Source organism: Dendropsophus ebraccatus, chromosome 9, assembly GCF_027789765.1.
Source record: "Dendropsophus ebraccatus isolate aDenEbr1 chromosome 9, aDenEbr1.pat, whole genome shotgun sequence".
Lineage (NCBI taxonomy): Eukaryota > Metazoa > Chordata > Amphibia > Anura > Hylidae > Dendropsophus > Dendropsophus ebraccatus.
Window position 1 is genome coordinate 7,810,419 of NC_091462.1, and position 19,933 is coordinate 7,830,351.

The 19,933-nt window shown below is 43.6% G+C and overlaps 1 protein-coding gene across 2 annotated transcripts in view; it reads left to right on the forward strand.

Annotated features, from left to right (window-relative positions):
- MYLK (myosin light chain kinase) overlaps positions 1 to 19,933 on the forward strand; it is a 121,025-nt gene that overhangs the window by 81,011 nt on the left and 20,081 nt on the right. The window contains exons 19-21 of one of the 2 annotated variants that reach the window (XM_069982454.1): positions 7,859 to 7,909; positions 8,831 to 8,958; positions 10,674 to 10,827. In XM_069982454.1, coding sequence (XP_069838555.1) covers positions 7,859 to 7,909; positions 8,831 to 8,958; positions 10,674 to 10,827 — 333 coding nt within the window. The remainder of the gene's footprint in view (positions 1 to 7,858; positions 7,910 to 8,830; positions 8,959 to 10,673; positions 10,828 to 19,933) is intronic. The other variant, XM_069982453.1, reaches the window with a different exon arrangement.

Below are 19,933 nucleotides of genomic sequence, written 5' to 3' on the forward strand. Positions count from 1 at the left end.
CTTGCATTATTACTTAGGTTGGTTCTTACTCCATTATGGAGGTCAGTTCTTGCATTATTACTTAGGTTGGTTCTTACTCCATTATGGAGGTCAGTTCTCACACTATTACTTAGGTTGGTTCATACTCCATTATGGAGGTCAGTTCTTTCACTATTACTTAGGTTGGTTCATACTCCATTATGGAGGTCAGTTCTCACACTATTGGGTTGGTTCTTACTCCATTATGGAGGTCAGTTCTCACACTATTGGGTTGGTTCTTACTCCATTATGGAGGTCAGTTCTCACACTATTACTTAGGTTGGTTCTTACTCCATTATGGAGGTCAGTTCTCACACTATTACTTAGGTTGGTTCATACTCCATTATGGAGGTCAGTTCTCACACTATTACTTAGGTTGGTTCTTACTCCATTATGGAGGTCAGTTCTTGCACTATTACTTAGGTTGGTTCTTACTCCATTATGGAGGTCAGTTCTCACACTATTACTTAGGTTGGTTCTTACTCCATTATGGAGGTCAGTTCTCACACTATTACTTAGGTTGGTTCATACTCCATTATGGAGGTCAGTTCTCACACTATTACTTAGGTTGGTTCATACTCCATTATGGAGGTCAGTTCTGGCACTATTACTTATATTGGTTCTTACTCCATTATGGAGGTCAGTTCTCACACTATTACTTAGGTTGGTTCATACTCCATTATGGAGGTCAGTTCTCACACTATTACTTAGGTTGGTTCTTACTCCATTATGGAGGTCAGTTCTCACACTATTACTTATATTGGTTCTTACTCCATTATGGAGGTCAGTTCTCACACTATTACTTAGGTTGGTTCTTACTCCATTATGGAGGTCAGTTCTCACACTATTACTTAGGTTGGTTCTTACTCCATTATGGAGGTCAGTTCTCACACTATTACTTAGGTTGGTTCATACTCCATTATGGAGGTCAGTTCTTTCACTATTACTTAGGTTGGTTCATACTCCATTATGGAGGTCAGTTCTCACACTATTGGGTTGGTTCTTACTCCATTATGGAGGTCAGTTCTCACACTATTGGGTTGGTTCTTACTCCATTATGGAGGTCAGTTCTCACACTATTACTTAGGTTGGTTCTTACTCCATTATGGAGGTCAGTTCTCACACTATTACTTAGGTTGGTTCATACTCCATTATGGAGGTCAGTTCTCACACTATTACTTAGGTCGGTTCTTACTCCATTATGGAGGTCAGTTCTCACACTATTACTTAGGTTGGTTCATACTCCATTATGGAGGTCAGTTCTCGCACTATTAGGTTGGTTCATACTCCATTATGGAGGTCAGTTCTCGCACTATTACTTAGTTCGGTTTATACTCCATTATGGAGATGAGTTCTCGCACTATTAGGCTGGGTTCACACACAGTATATTTCAGGCAGTATTTGGTCCTCATCTCAGGTCCTCATAGCAACCAAAACCAGGAGTGGATTGAAAACACAGAAAGGCTCTGTTTACACAATTTTGAAATTGAGTGGATGGCCGCCATATAACAGTAAATAACGGCCATTATTTCAATACAACAGCCGTTTTTAAATGTTGGCCATCCACTCAATTACAACATTAAGTGAACATAGCCTTTCTGTGCTTTCAATCCACTCCTGGTTTTGGTTGCTATGAGGACCTGACCTGAGGACCAAATACTGACTGAAATATACTGTGTGTGAACCCAGCCTTACCTAGGTCGGTTCTTACTCCATTGGGGAGGTCAGTTCTCGCACTATTACTTAGGTCGGTTCTTTCTCTATTATGGAGGTCAGTTCTGGCACTATTACTTAGTTCGGTTTATACTCCATTGTGGAGGTCAGTTCTCGCACTATTACTTAGGTTGGTTCTTACTCCATTGTGGAGGTCAGTTCTGGCACTATTACTTATATTGGTTCATACTCTGATATGGAGGTCAGTTCTCGCACTATTACTTAGGTCGGTTCTTACTCCATTATAGAGGTCAGTTCTCGCACTATTACTTAGGTCGGTTCTTTCTCCATTGTGGAGGTCAGTTCTCGCACTATTACTTAGGTCGGTTCTTACTCCATTATAGAGGTCAGTTCTCGCACTATTACTTAGGTTGGTTCTTACTCCATTGTGGAGGTCAGTTCTGGCACTATTACTTATATTGGTTCATACTCCATTATGGAGGTCAGTTCTCACACTATTACTTAGGTCGGTCGGTTCATACTCCATTGTGGAGGTCAGTTCCCGCACTATTACTTATATTGGTTCTTACTCCATTATGGAGTTCAGTTCTTGCACTATTACTTAGGTCAATGCTCACTCTCTTATGGAGGTCGGTTCTCATTCTCTTATGGTGATCGGTTCTCACTCTCTTATGGAGGTTGTATCTTGTCCCATTATGGAGGTCAGTTTTTGCTCCATTACGGTGGATGGTTTTCGCTCTGTTGCTGAAGTTGATATCCATACTTCTACGGACGTCAGTCCTAGGTTGGTTCTTGCTCTTACACAGACTGTCTGAGGCTGAACGGTTCTGTTTCTGGACACCACCCAGAGATCAGTGGAGCTGCCCTTCTGTCCCATTTCTGGAGATGACTTCCATGTGTTTCCTTAACCCTTCTGCGGGTCATGTGAACATCCTGTGTGGAGGCAGCAGATCGGGGATGATTAACCTTTTCAGTAGTGATGATGATTAACCTCTTGAGTACTGACAGGACAGTCTCCTCCACATCATGAATCGCTCAGCTGCATTATATTCTCTCTGGTAATAGTGGAGCATCTAAGGACCTGTGTCCATAATGAATGTTTGCCACAATCTGTAATTCAGGATTTATTTGTTTCTTTTTACTGGAGTGTCAGACTTTGCTCCAGGATTGCATTTTGTGAGAGTTGGGTGGGGGGGGGGGGGTAATAAATTGCATGAAAGGGTTATTATGCTGAGCGTGTGAGAGATGGGTGCCAGCTGCTAGTCATATGGTCCTGACCCAGGACCCTGGTGCCAGCTGCTAGTCATATGGTACTGACCCAAGAGCTTGGTGCCAGCTGCTAGTCATATGGTCCTGACCCAAGTGCCTGGTGCCAGCTGCTAGTCATATGGTCCTGACCCAAGAGCCTGGTGCCAGCTGCTACTCATATGGTCCTGACCCAAGTGCCTGGTGCCAGTTGCTAGTCATATGATCCTGACCCAAGAACCTGGCGCCAACTACTAGTCCTATAGTCCTAACTATAGAGCCTGGCACCAGCTGCTAGTCATATGGTCCTGTCCGAAGAACCTGTTTCCAACTCCTAGTCATATGGTCCTAACCATAGACCCTGGTGCCAGCTGCTAGACATAAGGTCCTAACCATAGAGCCTGGTGCCAGCTGCTAGGCATTTTGTCCTTATCCAAGAACTTTGTGCCAGTTGCCAGTCATATGGTCCTGACCTAAGTCTCTGGTACCAGCTGCTAGCAATATGGTCCTAACCATAGACCCTGGTGCCAGCTGCTAGACATATGGTCCTGACCCAAGAACCTGGTGCCAGCTGTTAGTCATATGGTCCTAACCATAGAACCTGGTGCTAGCTGCTAGTCATATGGTCCTAACCATAGAGCCTGGTGCCAGCTGCTAGTCATAGGGTCCTGTCCTAAGAGCCAGGTGCTAGTCAAAGGGTCCTGACCCAAGAGCCTGGTGCCAGGTGCTAGTCATATGGTCCTAACCGTAGAGCCTGGTACAAGGTGCTAGTCATATGGTCCTAACCGTAGAGCCTGGTGCCAGCTGCTAGTCATATGGTCCTAACCGTAGAGCCTGGTGCCAGCTGCTAGTCATATAGTCCTAACCGTAGAGCCTGGTGCCAGCATCTAGTCATATGGTCCTAACCGTAGAGCCAGGTACCAGCTGCCAGTTATGGCTTTGACTTTGGTTACAGTAATGTTCGGACATTGTGTCATTGGAGAACAGTGCTGTATTCAGCTGCCAGCACCTAGGGAGCCCCGGACAGGAGTCCCAGAGAGCACAGGTGTATCCCCAGCGTCTCTTCAGAGAATCCTTTTATGATCTCGATTTACATCATGTTTGTACCAGCCACAGCTGCATTCCCAGTTCTGCTGCTTTCCTGTTAGCTCTCAGGATCAACCCCCCCCCCCTTATGCTGCCTGCTGATTCGGCCATGCTCCGCTGGGATGATTGATAGCTGAGCTGTATGAAACATCAAGCATTACTACAGAGAACGTACCCATCCTGATCTAATACTACTCACAGCTGAGGGTTTGTTATAGCTGCAGCCAGTCTAGACGATCCTCCCTCTGAGAGATATACAAGACATCAGACGGATACATAATACCTGAACTGCTACATTGTAACAAAGTATGTGGACAGGAGGATCGCCTGTGACATGATCGCTCTGATCGCTTCCATCTTTCACCTCTCCACCCTCTTCAGTCCACACATGATTGTGCAGAATCTTCCTTCATTGTTTTTAAGTCTCGCCTTTTGCTTTTCTGGTACAATGGAAACTTATTGTATATAAACCGAGGGTGGCGGTAAAGTGTGCGAGGAGAGCGTCCTCCATCATTTGGTGGCTATTGGAGAGCGTCCGGCTCTTACCATGGAAAATACAATGAGCAAGGCAATTACTCTGTGGGTGACATCTGTATATATATACTGTCACCGCCAGATCCTGAGCAGAGCAAATACACGGATAACACCGCAACTGTGCCCCCCCCCAACACCAGCCAGGGGCAGCACAGGAGGAAGGACACAAGGATGTGCTTATTATAATTCTTTATTCTTCATTTATCATTAAAACAAAGTGTCAGAAAACCCAAGAATCTAAGAAATACAAGCAGTATTATAGCAGTTATATTCCTGTTTATAGGAGCAGTATTATAGCAGTTATATTCCTGTATATAGGAGCAGTATTATAGCGGTTATGTGGATATTGGAGAAAACCGCGCTCGTTGGTCTGTGAGGCTACCTGCTTTTTCCACCTTCCCCCTTCTCTGCTGAGTGCTCCACGTTCCTAATAAAGCTACGATTCCACCTGCCTTGGTTAGTGCTACTTCTGTTTTCTCCAATATCCACATTATGCGGTTCTCAACATTTTCGTTGTGCACCACCAGAGGTCTGTTTTTTGGTCCGTGGAAAGCTGCATACTGTCAGATTGAGTCTATCTCAGTGCGTTATCTGTAGTGCCGGTCACTCAATGTCTTACTCACTCACATTATAGCGGTTATATTCCTGTAAATAGGAGCAGTATTATAGTAGTTATGGTGTATAAAATAGAAAATAAGTCCAAGCACTCACCGGATGAAGTGATCTCTGTCATCAAGTCTTAACAAAGCGCTGAGGCGCAAAACAGTTGTCTGCTACACGCTCCTGCACCCTCTACCACCGCTCCCTCCCTGTGATGTCTGAATAAACGCACAGAGATCACTTCATCCGGTGAGTGCTTGGACTTATTTTCTATTTTATACACCGTACTGCCCTTGTCTCTGTTCGAGCACCGCGGCTACTTACCAGTGCAGTTTATTAGCCCTTTATCCGACTCCAGCGCACATTACTGATTGAGCAGTATTCAGACAGTGCCGGCACCTGTATCTTCCTGAAGCATTATAGTAGTTATATTCTTGTATATAGGAGCAGTATTATAGTAGTTATATTCCTGTATATAGTAGCAGTATTATAGTAGATATATTCTTGTATATAGGAGCAGTATTATAGTAGTTATATCCCTGTATATAGGAGCAGTATTATAGTAGTTATATTCCTGTATATAGGAGCAGTATTATAGTAGTTATATTCTTGTATATAGGGGGCAGTATTATAGTAGTTATATCCATATATATAGGGGCAGTATTATAGTAGTTATATTCCTGTATATAGGGGCAGTATTATAGTAGTTATATCTTTGTATATAGGAGCAGTATTATAGTAGTTATATCCTTGTATATAGGGGGCATTATTATAGTAGTTATATCCCTGTATATAGGAGCAGTATTATAGTAGTTATATCCCTGTATATAGGGGCAGTATTATAGTAGTTATATTCCTGTATATAGGGAGCAGTATTATAGTAGTTATATTCTTGTATATAGTAGCGTGATTCTTTATGAAGAATAGGGGTGAGATACTCTATATTTGTTCCGCTGATAAGAAGTTTGTACTAATCAGATTTTTGCTTGTTGTTATATTTTGCCCATTAAAGGGATGTTCCATAATTTGTACCTATCCATGGTATACAGTAGGTGATGTGTCTGATTGGTGGTTCTGTTTCTTCTCTTTCTTATTTTTCGGATGGTAGTAAACCATGAATTCTTTAGCATTTTCCCCTCTTTGCAGATGTGAACGTCCCAGCATTTGTCTTGAACATTTCCTTATGATTCACCATCAATCTTAACTTAAAATTCCACAATGAATGTTACACAGGATTGTGACATGTTAAAGCTACTAAACAATCTGCACTGACATTTAACTTAATGCACTCGTCTAAATATGGCATTATGTCCTGGAAAGTGCTGAGTCTCCTCCATAAATATCTCAATGGGAATTTATTGAGGGTCCTCCCCAGCCATCTTCTGGGAAGCGTTTTCTTGAGTGGGCGACTGACCTGCCTTTTATGGAAGCAGACCCCGAGAAGAAGACTCCGCGGACAGAGAGGCGACTACTGGAGGCCACCGCAATGTAATGTGTGTGCGGGAGGAGAGGCTGCACAGCCTGGAAACATGGCTACTACATTGGCGGGTTTCAGCCCCGATGAGATGAACATCCTGACCTGCGGTTACTAAGGACTCCCTCAGTTCCTGTTGCCTATATGGTGCCTCACATTGAATCTTATTATTTTACGCACAGTGTATCGCTCCCATCATCCTAGACCGCGGAGCTTGCAATGTACTCTTTGTATCTTAAACCCACATCAAAACAGTTTCATAGGAGGCCCGGTCACCTATCAGGATGTAGTTGGGTAGTGGGAGGAACTTTTAGACTCAGATGATCATCACATGGAAATAGTTTTGCTTAGCTATTTGCACCCCTTCCACTGCTTTTCCCCCCATGTGGAGCATTTTCATTGATGTCTAGTAGATTTCCTCGCCCATGGTCCGGTGTGCAGCCTTCAGAGCAGACGTGCTGAATGTTTCATGATTCCGGGTCAGTAGTCCCCAGACTAAACAGAAGCCTTTGATGTTGTGACAGGAGAACAAATCATTCTGATTGAAGCCAATCCGTGTTCAGCGCTGAAGTTTTATCATGTTACTGTTACATTGTATTTATGTGAATGTTTATGGGGATGTTGGTTTTTTTTTTTTTTTTTTTTATTGCTTTTTACCTTATAACATGTAGATGATTTGCTTCCTCATCATCTTCATCCTCCTCCTCTCTGACGTCTTGCTCTCTTTGCTACTCAAGATGAGCAGGATCCTAAACAAAGCTTTTTCCTCTAACCTCATGCATGATGTCCTCCCATGATAACCAGCGATGACATCATCATCATCTAATCTTCATCTTCAGCGCTTGCAGGAGATCATGTCATCTGGCCGCAGTTTGCTCTTCCTTGTGATGTCACAGCTGCGTCAGCTGATCACGTGACATCAGACGGCCATGTGTTCGGATGAGAGGCGGCTCCTCCGGTCATAGTCTCATTCTGGGCCAGCTTTCTCCTATTTTCCACTAATCTTATCATCCTTCATGTCTAATACAGAATTCATCCATGGAGCAGGCCATTGCTGCTGCTTCTAAGGATTGGACCTTCCTCCATTGCACGTCTTGGCTCTTGTCCATTCCGTCTAGGAATAACCCGCTTGCCAGTGCCTGGCTGAATCCTTCCTCTTCTGTAGGATATAATACGTCCCTGGGAGGTCTATAAGATCAATAATAAGTGCTTACACTTTCCTTCTAGATGAAGCCTTCATTAAGAGGAAGCCACCTCCGAAGACCCCCTTTAAATCAGGTAGAAGGATTTTTGTCGCCCCCCCCCCCCATCGCTTTCTCCCATCCTCAGGTCAATGAATCGGTTGATATCTGCAGCAATGTTCTCTCCACAGCGAGGAAAGACTCTGCCCCGTCTATAACCATTGCTTTACCTGCAGCTTATAATGTGTGTGGGCCCCAAACCGAATCTCAGATGGAGCCCACTCTCTAGGATGCTACTCCAGGGCAGAAGGGGGAAGAGAAGGATAGGAGGGTTACAGACTAACTGCAGCTGACTAGCCTGTCCCTAAACCCCCCCAAATAATGTATGTACCAGGATGTCAGATGTGTGCTTTATGGGTAATGTAATAATTGTGTCTGGTCTACTCACGGTCAATCTTATATTCAAGAGGCCTTTCTTATGAATTATTATAGTTTTGTAGCTAGACCACTGTGTTCATGAGGGATGAGCACGGATCATGAGGAAATGACCACCATTCACCACCATTCATGGAGAACGACCACTGTTAAATGGGGTCACCACTATTCAATAGGGATGACCACTCATGAAAAGGGGTTACCAGTATTCATAAATGATGACCACCATTATGAGTGGTTTGATCACTATTAATGAGGGATGACCACTATTCTTGAGGTATGACTACTATTTATAAGGGATGTTCATGAAGCCTGTCCTCTCTACATTTAACCAGTATCATGGGGACATAGCTATTATCAAGTGTCCGGTTCAGTCTATATGAGGCCTTGCCTTGCTGCATCTTCCTGGGGTTTAGACTACATATGCACGAGGCCTGGTAAGTGTTCAGACTAGTATTCAGGAGGGTTGGGCGATGTGCTTTAGATGCTTCACACACTGGATGTACATTGACATTCTGAACGGTCAGAAATCAAGAAGAATTATTCCTTTTCTCCTTAACATTTTTTTTTGTTCCTCCTACAGTTTCTCCACCGCAGATCCTTCAGTTCCCAGAAAACAGGCAGGTCCGAGCAGGAGAGGCTGTGGAGCTGCTATGCAAGGTTGCAGGGACTCAGCCTATCTCATGCATGTGGATGAAGTTTAGGAAGGAGGTAACGTCTTTTCTTACAATGATTTTTTCCACTGGATAATCAGGGAAAATGTAGGCAAAATTCTGGGAAAAGATGGGTTGCACCCATGAGTTCTCAAAGAGCTCAGACTATAAGAATTCCACCCAAGAGTTCTCAAAGACCTTAGACAAAATGAAGTCCACCCAAGAGTCATTGAAGACTATAGACCAGATGAATTTTACCCAAGAGTCCTCAGAAAGCTCATCCCAGATGAATTCCACCCAAGAGTCCTCAGACAGCTAAGACCAGATACAGTCCACCCAAGATCCTTCAGAGAGCTCAGACCAGATACAGTCCAGCCAAGAGCCCCCAAAGAGCACAGACCATATACAGTCCACCCAAGAGTCCTCAGAGAGCTCAGACCAGATACAGTCCACCCAAGAGCCCTCAGAGAGCTCAAACCATATACAGTCAACCCAAGAGCCCTCAGAGAGCTCAAACCATATACAGTCCACCCAAGAGCCCTCAGAGAGCTCAGACCGTATACAGTCCACCCAAGAGCCCCCAGAGAGCACAGACCATATACAGTCCACCCAAGAGCCCTCAGAGAGCTCAGACCATATACAGTCCACCCAAGAGCCCCCAGAGAGCACAGACCATATACAGTCCACCCAAGAGCCCTCAGAGAGCTCAGAATTCCATCTAAGGGTATAAACCCACACACCGTATACGCAGCGTATTTACTGCTGCGATACGCAGCAAATACGCAGCAGATTAGATCTAAATAACTGAACACAGCATCAAATCTGCACCATCAAACTGCTGCGTATTTGTTGCGTATCTGCTGCGTATACGGTGTGTGGGTTTGTACCCTAAGGGTCTTCAAAGAGCTTAGTCTTGTTTCCGGTGTTGAAGAAATTTTTTTTATAACTGTCTGTGCCAGATGAGCGGCGTAAAGCATAAGTGGTAGTAATGTTTAGGAAGGGATTCATGCCTCCCCAGTTAATTGTAAACATAGAAATCTGGTAACTGTAAAGATTTATTAGGGCCTTCTACGAACCCTGATAGAAGAATGCAAGACATTAATTGATGGCTGACACAATATAGTGAAAATTATTAATGTAATTCTATAGTATGAAGCAATTTCTAGATGCCTAGACAGGAGTATTTGGCTTTGGTGCAATGTTCGCCAGCTATATGCGGTGACCCCAAGGTCCCGAGCTTATTCTTATATATGAATGATGTAGAGTATGGGAGTAATGGCACTAAGCTATGTAACATAATGCACTCTGTTCAGTTATCTGCGGAGACCATATGTCCTGGGGAGGGGGAGACAGACGCTGGTAGAGATTGATCTCCATGTAAGGGTAGGTTCACATGTGGCGGATTTGTTGCAGAAATTTCTGCAATTGAAGATCATTTTCATTGATCTGAAAGGGTTGGTTTTGTTCAAAAATCTTTCTGCAACAAATGTGTGACCATATCTGTAGATCTGTAGATCATGAACTAGGTAGGTGGGTAGCAGCACTCTCCCCTGATATCCGGTGTCAGTAGAGAAGGATCAGGTGGTTGTATTACAACATATCCAATCCTTGTTCTGAAGGGAAATAACCCAGGGACAGAATAGGAGCTTGACGTTTCTTATTCACTGTATAGTGTGGGAGGGGGGCAGGGGGAAATGGGTATGTATAGGGTTATGTCTGGGGGGGGGGGGGGGCACTTATTTATTCACTATTCTCTGCTTTTTCTGTCAACAGATAAAAGAAAGTGAATTCATTAAGATTGAGAAAACAGAAGACACCTGCAAACTGACCATCTCTTGTGCGCGGCAAGAACATTGCGGCTGCTACACACTCGTGGCGGAGAACAAACACGGCTCCAAGCAAGCGCAGATCAATCTGACTGTGTTCGGTGAGCTGACTGTTCCTTTATTCCTTATATTATTGGATAATGTATTGGTTAATGCAAATCCCCATCCGTTATATGGGACACATGTACATCAGATTCTCTTTCTCCAAGCCTTGTTCTAGGGATCATGGGGGTCTCTGTGCCTGAACTCCCACTATTGCCATCTTCTGATTTTTTTCCATCTTCATCCATATTTTCAGGACTTGGTATCTTGTGACTACGTTTGGCCCATTTAAATCCATAGGCTGCCAGGAACGTGTCAAGCCGTCTGTCAGCATTGCTTTTTGGCATATTGCTGCCATACAGACCTGGTGTGAATGTCGCTTCATTGTAAAGTGTCTACTGTTGTCTATCTCCATCACACCTTATGATGGCTTCCCAATGTCCTTACCCAGTGCCCTCATCTGTAGCCCGGCTTCCCTTTGGTCGTGTCAGGGAGCCCCTGTTACGGCTGTTTACATTTCACGTAACATTATATAGGGTGAATTAGCAGCGAGCCACACACAGGGTCAGCTTTGTTATACTTACTATATATAACCTCATCAGCTTCGCAGCCACTTTTCCGTCATTTATTTCTGGAAACTCTTCACCGTGCCACCGACTTTATTAAATTAAGTGAACTGCTGGTCTGTAATAGAGAACAGGAAGCACAATAACATTATATTATCATTAATGTAAACACAGGGGTGTATAATGTTACATATCATGTATCCCAGTCACCTGCCCAATATGGCTTTGGATGTTTAAACCCTGTTATTAAAAAAACAAAGGAAAAACCTTTGGATTAGTGTTTTTTCTTATCTTACATGTATCACAGTATAATATTAGTATATAACTACTATAATACTGCCCCCTATATAAAGGAATATAATCCTATAATACTGCCCCCTATATACAGGAATATAACTACTATAATACTGCTCCTATATACAGGAATATAACTACTATAACACTGCTCCTATATACAGGAATATAACTACTATAATACTGCCTCCTATATACAGGAATATAACTACTATAATACTGCCCCCTATATTCAGGAATATAACTACTATAATACTGCTCCCTATATACAAGAACATACTATAATACTGCTCCTATATACAGGAATATAACTACTATAATACAGCTCCTATATACAGGAATATAACTACTATAATACTGCTCCTATATACAGGAATATAATCCTATAATACTGCCCCCTATATAAAGGAATATAATCCTATAATACTGCCCCCTATATACAGGAATATAACGCCTCTAATACTGCCCCCTATATACAGGAATAAAACTCCTATAATACTGCTCCCTATATACAGGGATATAACTACTATAATACTGCCTCCTATATACAGGAATATAACTCCTATAATACTGCCCCCTATATACAGGAATATAACTACTATAATACTGCTCCTATATACAGGAATATAACTACTATAATACTGCTCCTATATACAGGGATATAACTACTATAATACTGCTCCTATATACAGGAATATAACTACTATAATACTGCCCCCTATATACAGGAATATAACTACTATAACACTGCCCCCTATATACAGGGATATAACTACTATAATACTACTCCTATATACAGGAATATAACTACTATAACACTGCCCCCTATATACAGGGATATAACTACTATAATACTACTCCTATATACAGGAATATAACTCCTATAATACTGCTCCTATACACAGGGATATAACTACTATAATACTGCTCCTATATACAGGAATATAACTACTATAATACTGCTCCTATATACAAGAATATAACTACTATAATACTGCTCCCTATATACAGGGATATAACTACTATAACACTGCTCCCTATATACAGGAATATAACTACTATAATTCAATCCAAGAGACAAAAAGAGCTAGCACTCACCATCTGCTGCAAATAGAGTCCATTTATTCAGGGTAATTCAGCATGAATACGGGGGAGGGAGGTGAAGGCAGGTGCGTCTAGGCGACAGGCTGTTTTACTTGCACTCGCAAGTTTTGTCAGGCCCACGGACGTCACTGCCGGGGGAAGGTCTTGTATATATACGTCACAACAGGTGAGTGAATTAAAAAACTATTAAAAACAATACAAACAATACAAAGCAGTATTATAGTAGTGGCCTGGGGACCCAGGCCAGAAGAGGCGTGATTAGTCACGTGAAACGACTGTAGCCACTGGACGCCCCTGCTTTCACTTCCCCTCCCCACTCCCGTCTATCAAGACGAAATAAACGGACATATACCGCAGCGGTTTTTTTGTGAGTGCAAGCTTCTTTGTCTCCTTTGTTGGATTACCTATACATTTTGCTTAAGCTTTGCACCCCTATGCTGCACACCGTTAGCCTAATATCCTCACCGTACAAGTCCTAGCTCGTGGGTACGCATGACATGATATTAGACTTTGGTGCAAACTCAGATCTTCTCCTCCAGTTGGATTATAGTAGTTATATTCCTGTATATAGGGAGAAGTATTATAGTAGGTATATTCTTGTATATAGGAGCAGTATTATAGTAGTTATATTCTTGTATATAGGAGCAGTATTATAGCAGTTATATTCTTGTATATAGGAGCAGAATTATAGTAGTTATATTCCTGTATATAGGAGCAGTATTATAGTAGTTATATTCCTGTATATAGGGGGCAGTATTATAGTAGTTATATTCTTGTATATAGGAGCAGTATTATAGTAGTTATATTCCTGTATATAGGGAGCAGTATTATAGTAGTTATATTCTTGTGTATAGGAGCAGTATTATAATAGTTGTAAACAGCAAAAAAAGAGCTTGCACTCACTAATATTGCTGCAAATTAGTCTGTTTATTGAAAAATCACGTCAGCTTGTGTGGGGAAGGGAGGTGAGCGCAGGTGCGTCCTAAGTGACAGACTGTTTCTTGTGCCCGCCGTACACTTCTTCCAGCCCAAAGACCATTATAGTAGTTATATTCTTGTATATAGAAGCAGTAACATAGTAGTTATATTCTTGTATATAGGAGCAGTATTATAGTAGTTATATTCCTGTATATAGGAGCAGTATTATAGTAGTTATATTCTTGTATATAGAAGCAGTAACATAGTAGTTATATTCCTGTATATAGGGAGCAGTATTATAGTAGTTATATTCCTGTATATAGGAGCAGTATTATAGTAGTTATATTCTTGTATATAGGTGGCAGTATTATAGTAGTTATTGCAGCACACAAGAAGGAGGGTCGGCACCGCCTAGCGTCACTCCACAAGAAGCACTATAAGGTGAGCCGTACGTGTAAGAACAGTCCAGCTATACGGATACAACTATAGCCACGGGGTGCGTCTAGAGAAGAGCAATTAGGGCAAGCAACGTGTAGAGTAAGTAGAACGCACTCACCGTATCGGCTAGAAAACTTGATCCTTTATAGGTTGGCGTCCTAGCAGCAAACGTTTTCGCGTCACATGACGCTTCTTCCTGCTGTAGACGTCATAGTGTGGGGGGGAATGGCTTAAATAGCCTATCACAGTGTAGTGCATTACATACAATGTGAACATATAAATAAAAACAATAAACCATAAATACTTCAAAGGTTGTTACATGCAAATGTTTATATGAACAGGCCAAAGTCATTTCTTTCATTTAGACCACTGGGTACTGTGGCATTGAGCCTACTGATCCAGATGGTCTCTTTGCGGAGTAGAGATCTGTGTCTATTGCCCCCTCTAAATACCCTTTCAAGTCCGAGGAATCGTAGCCCTTTGATTTCTCCTCCATGCACTTCACGCATGTGTGCTATTAGTCGAGGCATACCCTTGCCTGACCGGACTGAATAGCAATGTTCCTTAAAACGTATACACATTGCGCGTTTGGTCTTTCCAATGTAAAATAACCCGCACGGGCAGATGACTGCGTAGATCACGAAACAGATCTTGCAGGTGATAAACTCCCGCACTTTGCATTCTACACCATTAATGGTGCGTTCACACCTACAGGATCTGCAGCTGATTTTCCGCAGCAGATTTCATTTAAATAACTGAACACAGCATCAAATCTGCTGCAGATCCTGTAGGTGTGAACGCACCCTAAGAGAGATAAAAGAAACCGGGAGTATCTGTGAGCAATGTGTACACTGACCGCATGGTTTATTGCCGGTGAGTATGGTGTTGGTCACCCAGTTGTTCTGGTGGATAGATGCTGCTGGCTTAGGTGTAGGTGTATGTTTAATTGTATCTCTTAATGTAATATTCGTTCTGTGAGTAATAAGTGGTTTCATGATAGCTGTCTCCCTGAGATCGCTGTCTTCTTGAATATAATGCCAATGTCTACGAATACAGTTACGGATGTAAGAATTCATGGCAGTACTTTGGAAACAAAAGGAAAACCTCGCTATGCTATTGCCTCCACTCCTTCTCGGTTTACGCAGTGTAGTAGATCTATCCACTTACAACACTCTAGTCTTAGCTAGATTGATAACCTCTTGAGGATATTCTCTTTCTCGCTATCTATCACTCAGTTCCTCTGGGGGTGGGAACTCTTGAAGTGTAAAAGAGAATTGGTAGACTGGGGTTTACTATACAGTGATGTCACAATATGTCCATCTTTGTACACCTTTGAAGTACGGTTTATTGTTTTTATTTATATGTTCACATTGTATGTAATGCACTGATAGGCTATTTAAGCCATTCCCCCTCACATTATGACGTCTACAGCCGGAAGAAGTGTCATGTGACGCGAAAACGTTTTCTGCTAGGACGCCAACCTGCACCTTCCTCCCTCCCCCATGAGCACCTTTTTATCCATGCAATAAAGGATCAAGTTTTCTAGCCGATACGGTGAGTGCGTTCTACTTACTCTACACGTTGCTTATTATAGTAGTTATATTCTTGTATATAGGGAGCAGTATTATAGTAGTTATTTCACAAACAGAGAATAAAGCACAGGGCACTCACCGATAGTTTCAAGCTGGACAGTCCTTTATTGCATGGATCTAGACTCTTAGGGAAGGGAGGACAGATGGACTCAGCGGGTGCGCATACCCCCGGAACGACGTTTCACGCCCTTACGGCGCTTCTTCCTGCCGGGCTATTATGGTTTGATCAAATTATATACAGACACCCTGGTGTTGAATTTTAAAATAGGCCTAACGGTATCAGTATCAGCCATAGATGGGATGTGCATCCGTTCCTTTCTCTCTATGTCGTATATTATAGTAATTATATTCTGGCACATGGGGCAGTATTATAACTGATACTGCCCATATGGATTACTATATGGATGTGTATATATAGGAGGAGACACATGTAGCTGTAGTTTCCCCCCCCATCCTCTAATTGTGAATCGTCTTCCATAATTTCTGGTTACTTTTGCTTTTGTATTCCGGTAATTTTGCCGCATATTTTCAGAGATCCATGTGACGCTGAGTCTCTGACACGTTCTGTAAATGTTTTGAATGTGGTCCCGAGAATTTAGGACCAGTAACTCTTAGGACGGACTTTTCTTTGTTATCCAGTGAAGTGCTGGGGGTTGGGTGGACATTCTGGGTACTGAGGAGGATGGGAGTAGATCTGACTATGGGGACTTGGTGGGGCAAGAAATCCATCTAGAGGATAAACTTAATATTTCTGGAGTCACAAGATGTGTATTTGGTGAATGACTTATACTGTGAGTGTAATAATTAAAGGGCCGATGTCCTGTTATATATTATGGACATTTCTGCAGCTTTGTGTGTAATTCCTTAATGTTTATAAGATCTCTGCTCCTCATCCTCATTACCAATACTGCTCTCAAAGCCAATGGGTTGTTACTATGTATCACTGCAGACAATCCTCTCTGAACGGGATCTAGTATAGTATATTGGTGCAATGGACAATGGCCTCCTAGTGTACACAGATTATAGTCATACACCGTAGAGGAATGGCCAACTATCTTATCTGTGGGGATGTCTTGACTCTCTACATGTTAAGAAAGAGAAAGTCTTCAACATGTGCAATCTTCCAGAGGTGTCTGGAGGAAGATTGAAAAGGGGGATAAAGGGGTCTGGAAGAAGACCAAAAAGACTGTAGGAGGATAGAGGGGTCTGTAGGGGAGAGAGCGGTCTGCAGGAGGACAGAGGAGTCTGGAGAAAGATCGAAAAGGGGGAGAGAGGGGTCTGCAGGGGATCAGAAGGGTCTGGAGCAGATAGAGGGGTCTTTAGGAGGTCTAAACGGTCTGGAGGGGATAGAGTGGTCTGGAGGAGGGACAGAGGGGTCCGGAGAAGGGACAGAAGGGTATGCAGGGAATAGAGGAGTCTGGAGGAGGACGGAGGGGTATGGAGAGAAAAGAGGAGGCTGGAGAAGGGACGGAGGGGTCTGGAGGAGTCTGGAGGGGATAGAGGAGTCTGGAGAAGGGGCAGATGGGTATGGAGGGGATAGATGAGTCTGGTGAAGGGGCAGAGGGGTCTGGAGGAGTCTGCAGGGGTATGGAGGGGATAGAGGAGAAGGGGCGGAGGGGTCTGGAGGGGTATGGTGAGCAAAGAGGAGGCTGGAGAACGGGCGGAGGGGTCTGGAGGAGTCTGCGGGGGTATGGAGGGGATAGAGGAGAAGGGGCGGAGGGGTCTGGAGGGGATCAGAAGGGTCTGGAGCAGATAGACGGGTCTGGAGGAGGGACAGAGGGGTCCGGAGAAGGGACAGAAGGGTATGCAGGGAATAGAGGAGTCTGGAGGAGGACTGAGGGGTATAGAGAGAAAAGAGGAGGCTGGAGAAGGGATGGAGGGGTCTGGAGGGGATAGAGGAGTCTGGAGAAGGGGCAGAGGGGTATGGAGGGGATAGAGGAGTCTGGAGAAGGGGCAGAGGGGTCTGGAGGAGTCTGCAGGGGTATGGAGGGGATAGAGGAGAAGGGGCGGAGGGGTCTGGAGGGGTATGGAGAGCAAAGAGGAGGCTGGAGAACGGGTGGAGGGGTCTGGAGGGGTATGGAGAGCAAAGAGGAGGCTGGAGAAGGGGCGGAGGGTTCTGGAGGGGTATGGAGAGCAAAGAGGAGGCTGGAGAACGGGTGGAGGGGTCTGGAGGGGTATGGAGAGCAAAGAGGAGGCTGGAGAAGGGGCGGAGGGGTATGGAGGGGATAGAGGAGAAGAGGCATAGGGGTTTGATTTTGGGACATACCGATCTGGAGAGGACAAAAAGTTTAGCGTGAAGCAAAGGCATCTGTCAGTTTCATCTCCTCCCTCTTTAAAACATATAAACTTGGCTGAGCTGAATGTTCATGTGGATGATGTAGGAATAACTGTTGGCCAAAAGTACTGCCGGCGTTCGTGTATTGTACATCTCTATTCTCTGGTCACTTCCCGTCCACAGGATTCAGCGAGTTTCTCTTTTCATAATGATTGGGGCTCCCGTATTGCCAGGGCTGGGAGCCACTACAAGTCGTGAGGACTCAGCCCATTGCTTTTATTGGGTGCCATGTAACACAGTGAGGCTGCGGAGGAGATGCTTGGCAGATGCGGACCCCCCACATCTGTTCATCCCCTGGGGGAAGCGGCTGCTGATCAGTAGGGATTGATGCCTGTAGTTGTAATCACTTTAATGTCATCTGGTTTTGTCTAAAAGTTTTATGTTTATAAAGTTTCCGAAACATTAAAAAAAGAAACAATGCGTCCATTAATATTGTTTATTGTGAAGCATTAGCCACGTCTCCTCCCTGCGTAGTGACAGACACGGGTCCTTGCGTGGCCCCCGGGAATGTATGCGGCTGTGTTGTGAGAAGCAGCGTCCCAGACCCCGTCTGCACTAATGCACTCAGCGCCTGTGACCTTTTAAGGCTCGGTTTCTCTCCCAGAGCTGAATTTTAAGTTGAGATTCTGCCAGGGTCGAGGCATGGCCCCCGTCCAAACTGGCTCGAGACGCACATGAAATAGCTGCTCCGGCTGTATGAGGGAGGGGGGCTTCCTATATCCATTATCTCCAATCTGTTCTGCTGTGTTCATTGTAATCTATATCAGTGCTCCCCAACCTGCGGCCCTCCAGCTGTTGCAAAACTACTACTAGTTTTTACTTTTACAATAGTTGGAGGGCCACAGATGGAGAGACCCTGATCTTGAAGGGGTCGTTTACCAAAATATTTTTTCTTTCAGATTAACTGATGTCAGAAAGTGCCAGAGATTTGTATTATACATCTATTAAAAAATCTCCAGTCTTCCAGCACTTGTCAGCTGCTGTATGTCCTGCAGGAAGTTGTGTATTCTCTCCAGTCTGACACAGTGCTCTCTGTTGTCACCTCTGTCCATGTGAGGAACTGTCCAGAGCAGCAGCAAATCCCCATAGAAAACCTCTCTCGCTCTCCAGACTGAAAAGAATACACCACTTTCTGCAGGACATACAGCAGCTGATAATTACAGGGAGACTGGAGATTTAAAAAAAAAAAAAAAAAAAAAAAAATAGAACTAAATTACAAATCTCTGGCATCAGTTGATTTGTGTGAATGGATATCCCTTAGGGCCCTATTACACCAAAAGATGTCTGACAGATTATCTGACAGATTTTTTTCAGCCAAAGTCATGAATGGACTATAAACAGAGAACAGGTAATAAAGATAAGACTGGGATTTCTCCTCTTTTTAAATCCAATCCTGGCTTTGGCTGAAAAAATCAGTAAAATAATCTGTCAGACATCTTTTGGTGTAATAGGGCCTTTAGATGTTACATGTGACTACATAAAGTATGATCCGACCTTTGTCCACCTGCCTGGGGGTCTCAAGAGGGAACAATCTGGATTGGTATTTCTCGCTCCTTTTTCGTTGGTTTGTTTATCTGGTGTGACGCTTGTTTGATTGTGCTTTGGCTCGTTCCCTGTACGCAGCCTCAGGCCATAGAGTGTCATTTCTGCGCCTAATGAGTTTCCATCATTCTGAGAGGCTCCTGAGATGAACCATAGCAGGAATTGCGTAGTCATCCAAAAGAAATAATAATCCCGCAGCCAAGACCCTCAGCGGGATGAAGCATCTGATCGCCAGGATCCATCCTGAAGCCAATTGATTCAGCTAAAAGAGATTTTCTATGGTTTATCATGGATACTTGTTTACAAAAAAAAAATCTGAAATGACCCCCAGCAGCTCCAGACCCCCACAGCCTAACATTTCAGACTCCAGGAGCTT